The following is a 4,970-nucleotide window of genomic DNA, read 5'->3' as shown; positions in this document are numbered from 1 at the left end:
TTAGGTCTACATTACACACCTACCCCAGGCCTTTGAAGGAAATGCCAGAAATTAGGGTCACTTCCAAAGCTGGACACTAGCTGTGTGGGACCCAAGGTAGAAAGCAGAGCTGAATCATTTGAACCTTTCCCCACCGAGATGGTGAGGTGGAGCATCTGCGGATGGTGCCGATGCCGCAGCAATCTGCATCGGCCTCCGTGGGAACGCGCATGAATTTGTGTCAGTGTGATTCGTATGTGATAGTATGGATGTGCTTGTGAGAGTCACAAGTGACTGCGAGTGCTGCGTGTGTGCTAGTGCAGCCCTGTGTGCCCGTGGTGGCCCCGCATTCCCAGTCTCCTGAGAGCCTGGGTGACTCACTGAGTTCTCCACTCGGTCAGCCCCAGAAGAGCTGCAGGGCAAACGGAGGGGAGGGTCTGAGGTAGGGGTCTGACCCGGCTGCGGCAGGTTCCCCGCGGCGGCGGCCTGAGTGTACTGCCCGGCCAGCACCGCGGGCGCGGGGGCGGCTGAGACCGCCCGGACGCGGGGCTGTGGCGCTGGCGCCGGCGCCGCAGGGGCCGGGCGGGTGGAGGCTGGAGCCACCCGGCGCTGAGTGACTCACCGCGTCGAGCGCTGGCGAACCTCGAGCCGGGACTCGCATGCGGGCAGAGCGGGAACCCTCGCGGCGGCTCTGCGCTGAGTGCGCCTGTCCTCGCCTCGCCGCACCTCACTGCAGCTCGCAGCCTGTCACTCTTGACAGACCCAGGTCCCCCCTGGGCAGCAGGTCGAGCTTCCAGGTTGTGACACCAAGGAAAAAGTGCACACATCCAATGAAAACAATAATTTATTTAAATAATCTCTTCATATTGTAAAATCAACATTAAGAGCATGTTGTTTTCATAATAAATAACCCCAAAATACCTTTCATTTCAAGAACAAAGACTTTAGGAATAAGATAAATCCAAATCAGTAGCTTAAACTGAGAAAATCTTTCAAGGGAAAAAGAAAACGGAGGGGTGCTGAGGTCACTGCTAAACCGCAGTTTTCATAAGTGGGGGTTTACAAAAAAAATGTCTGAAAAGATGAGTATGTTTATACAAATAAATCAGTGGGAAAATCTGCACAGACACGTTTATTTACAAACGCTATGTCCAAGTCCAGGCTAATAATCCTGAATTAGTTTTAAAAAAGATAATTTAAACACATTTTTTTTTGCAGTGTCCACATATTAAAAAATCGTTGTTCCCCAACATCAAAATGAGGTCATCCGCAAAGGCACCTAAACTTTTAAAAAAATAAAAATAAAAAAACTCCACTGGTGAAGGATGAGGAGAGAGCTAAGGAAGGGAGGGGAGCGTTCCTGTGAGGAGAGCTAAGTCGGGGGAGGGACGCGGGCTCCAAGTGTTGGCAACAGCCGGGCAGAAAAAAAAGCGGCGAGCCGTCGGGGTCACGGGGGCGTGTGGGGGGATTGGGCAGGCAGGCAGGACCCGGGAGGTCAATAACCCCAGAGGACAGGAGCTGAGCCTGGGGGCGGGCGAGGAGAAAGGAGCCTCAGAGGGCCCGGGCAGCCTCTCGGGCGGGGGAGGCGTCCCTCTCCGGGACTCAGCTCGCGGCCCGCGGCGAAAACGGCGCCGGGCTGCCTCGCCGGGCGGGGAGGGGAGGGGAAGCTAGTCTGAGGCGGGGCTCGGGTCGGCAAGGCCGCCGTGGCAGGGTTTCTCCCGCGGATGCCGGGTGTCTCGGAGAGGAGCCCGGCGCGCGAGAACACGCCTTCCAGTCCCCGAGGGTAGCAGGGCCTGGGGGCAGGCCATCTCGGGCAGCCACCTCCGCGAGCGGCGGGTGGCATCCTCGGGCCGGACGGAGGGGCCCTCTGGCTCTGGGGACGAGCAGTGAGGATAACTGGTCTCTGCACTCTCAGTCTCTGGCGCGGTCTCCGGGGGTTAGAAGATCGTCCCGGCGCTCACCGGGGCGCCCCCGCCGCCACCGTGGTGGTGATGATGTTGGTGGTGCGGCTGCGGGGTTTGCGTCGGGTGCAGCAGCGGCGCGGCGGCCTGCAGGTGCGAAGCGGAGCCGGAGGCCTGGTGGTACCACGGGTAGTTGCCCAGGAACGCCGAGGCCGCGCTGCTTGGGCTGGAGCCGGAGCTGCCCGCCCCGCTGCCGCCGCTGCCCGGGCCGCCGCCGCCGCCCCCCATCCTCTGCGGCGCGCCGAAGTCCCAGGAGGCCGGCGCCGAGGCTGGCGGCGAAGCACAAGGCGGCGAGGCGCTGGCCCCCGGGTGCTGCTCCGAAGGGATCTCACCGCTTTTCCACATCTTCTTGAACTTGGATCGGCGGTTCTGGAACCAGATTTTGACCTTTGTGGAAAAGGGACCTGAGCATTAGTGGAGGAAACGGCCTGGGATAGGGGAAGGGAGGAAACTTAGGAAGACTGCCGCTAAGGGGCGCGGGTGGGAGTGGGGTGGGTTGTCAGCCTGGGCAGGTAACCGGATCACGTGCTGCGGCCTTGGCGGCTGTGTCTGTTCCTAGGAGCGGTATTCTCAAAACGACAACAGTAACAACAAACCAAGACAGCCGATGTGTGTGCGCCGAGACTGATGGTGACCGCGGAGGGGGTCAGGAGGGCCAACTGTTGTACCCGCCTAATCGGCAGTGCGCAGAAGGATTGGCACGGGATTTCTGCCCACACTGGCACTTCCCTTCCATCACATCACCTGGAGGATGTCAGCTTCCGGTGCAAAAGGTTCAAGGCGCGGCCTCGAAATCCTTAAAATTACTTAAGAAAAATACAGTCCTCAACCTGCCTGCTTCCCGGCCATCCCAGGCCAGTGCCCTCCTCATGCCTCCCAGGCCGTGAACCCTCACCTGAGTCTGGGTGAGGCCCAGAGACGCCGCCAGCTCAGCTCGCTCGGGAAGTGCCAGGTATTGAGTCTTTTGGAAACGCCGCTGAAGAGCCGCCAGCTGGAAACTGGAGTAGATGGTTCGAGGTTTCCGGACTTTCTTTGGCTTCCCGTTTACTATCCGGATTTCAGGCTCGAGGTCTTCCTTCTCTGCAATGAAATGGAATCGTGAGAAACACGCAACGTGGGAGCCCACGAGTGCCCGCCCGCAGGGAGGGTAAAGTGGAACTTTGCCTAAGCTGGGAGGCGGGTTATTGGAGACGCTGCTTTGCTCTCTGGCTCAACTTTGCAACGCGCCGACCCATGCCGCCAACGAACCCGGGAGCTGGTCCCTCCTGGGAAGGGGAAGACCGGCGCAAACCTTGGAGAGAGGAGCAGCAGCAGGTAGGGAAATGAGGCTACCGTGAGGCATGTACCTCGGCTGACGAGAGGCCGCCTGGTGCCACCACCTGAGGTCCCACCACCTGAGGGATATCCGGTGACCCTCGGCCGATTGAAGATTTAGGAGGGTAAAGGGCGCGAGGCGAGCAGGGAGCAAGCAATGTGAAAGGCCAGGGCTCCAGATAGATCCCGCCCCAAACATTTTTATCCGCCCCCCACCTCCCAGTAACTAGACCCGATTTGGCACCCGTGGTGCCAACTTTAAGCATACCAGGTTCGTTGTTGGCCGGGGACGAACTGGTCCCGTAGGGCGCGTAAGAGGTGTAGGCGGCGGTGTAGCCCAGATCGTAGCCGCTCTTGGCTGAATACGGGACGTTGTTGAGGCCGCTGGCGTGGTACTGGTAGGAGCCCATGTGCGCGTAGGGCGAGCCGCCGCCGCCGCCGCCAGCCGGGTGTTGCTGGTTGGTGTAGTAGCTGCTGTCGGTAGCTGTGGACACCGGGAGAGTGGGCGACTCCTGAGGCTTGTGGAGGCTGCTGCCGTTGCTGCCGCCCGGGCCAGCGCCGCCGCCGCTCGGGGGCTGCTGGTGCTGGTGGTACGTGCTGGAGGCCGTGATCTGGGTCGAGTGCATATCAGCCACCAGACTGTCAAAGACTCCAGTCATCCTGGCCCGGGACAGGAAAGAGCAGGGGTGGCGGGCGCGAGGGGGGTAGCGAGGCGCCTCCTCCGTCTCTCGCTGTCCCCTCCAGCAGCCAATGTAATTACAGAGGGGGAGGGGGGAGGAAAACAAGAAATGTAGCAACGGTCTAGGCAACTCCTCCTCCGGGGGAGGCGATCACGGTGCACTGCTCGGGACAGCTGCCGCCGGCCGCATCCTCTCTCCGCCTCTCGGGCTGCTCGGCTCCTTGCCCAGCGCGGGCTCGGGCGGGGGGCGGAAAGCGGAGGGGTCAGGGGTGGTGGGGCCTGGCCTGGGCTCCCGGAGGAGGTGGGAGCAGGTGAGCAGCCCTGAGCGGCTTTACGATTGTCTGTGGGGCGGGCTCCTGCAGGGTGGGCATTTAACACTCATCACGTGAGCTCAGGCGACGTCACCTAGCAACGGCCAATCCGAGGCTCCCGGCCACACGGCTCCTGGCGCCCTGGAACGCCGGACCGGGGCGGGGGGTGGGGGGAGCGGTGGCATGGGGCGGGCGCTGCGGCTGCTGCGGTCGTGGGTGCAGACAGGCTGCTGCCTAATGTGAGCCGAGAGGCTGGAGGGCGGGGGACGGTGGGAAGTCAAGGTGGCCGATGGCAGGAAAACAGAAGGCGTGAAGACGGAGGCGATCATTTCGCCTCTGAGGAAGAAGAAATGGGGTCTTCCATCCCATTCTGTGTACAAGTGTCGGCCGATGCCAATGATTCCTACTTTCATGTCCGAGTTCAGCATTCAGATATTAATCGAAATAAAGCGATCCCGAGACCGCGGCCAGTTCCAGCTCCGCTTTTCCTGGAAGGGTCTGACATTTGCGGTTGTCAGCCCCTAGACACTAGACGTAGCCAACTGATTTAACTTAACCATAATACCTGCTTCCTAACCAACCCAGAGGGATATTAAAACAATTAATACTGTAATATTTAAACTATTTTCTTTGTTCCTTGAGAGAAGAGCTATATAAATTCAAAGATATTATTGCTAATGATATATTTGAAACCATTTTCCCTTTATACTTTGAGACTCTGAGTAA

The 4,970-nt window shown here is 59.7% G+C and overlaps 1 protein-coding gene across 1 annotated transcript; it reads right to left on the bottom strand.

Moving 5' to 3' along the window:
* Window positions 1-805: 805 nt before the first annotated feature.
* Window positions 806-4,278, bottom strand: DLX2 (distal-less homeobox 2). The gene is made up of 3 exons (XM_069579452.1): window positions 3,523-4,278; window positions 2,836-3,020; window positions 806-2,327 (listed from the first exon to the last, which is right to left on the bottom strand). The coding sequence occupies exons 1-3, from the start codon at window positions 3,911-3,913 to the stop codon at window positions 1,917-1,919; spliced, it is 987 nt and encodes a 328-aa protein (XP_069435553.1). The 5' UTR covers window positions 3,914-4,278; the 3' UTR covers window positions 806-1,916.
* Between the last annotated feature and the right edge of the window lie 692 nt (window positions 4,279-4,970).

This window comes from Ovis canadensis, chromosome 2 (genome assembly GCF_042477335.2).
Source record: "Ovis canadensis isolate MfBH-ARS-UI-01 breed Bighorn chromosome 2, ARS-UI_OviCan_v2, whole genome shotgun sequence".
NCBI lineage: Eukaryota > Metazoa > Chordata > Mammalia > Artiodactyla > Bovidae > Ovis > Ovis canadensis.
Note: the sequence above shows the minus strand (reverse complement) of the source record. Positions and strands in the feature narration are given on the sequence as shown.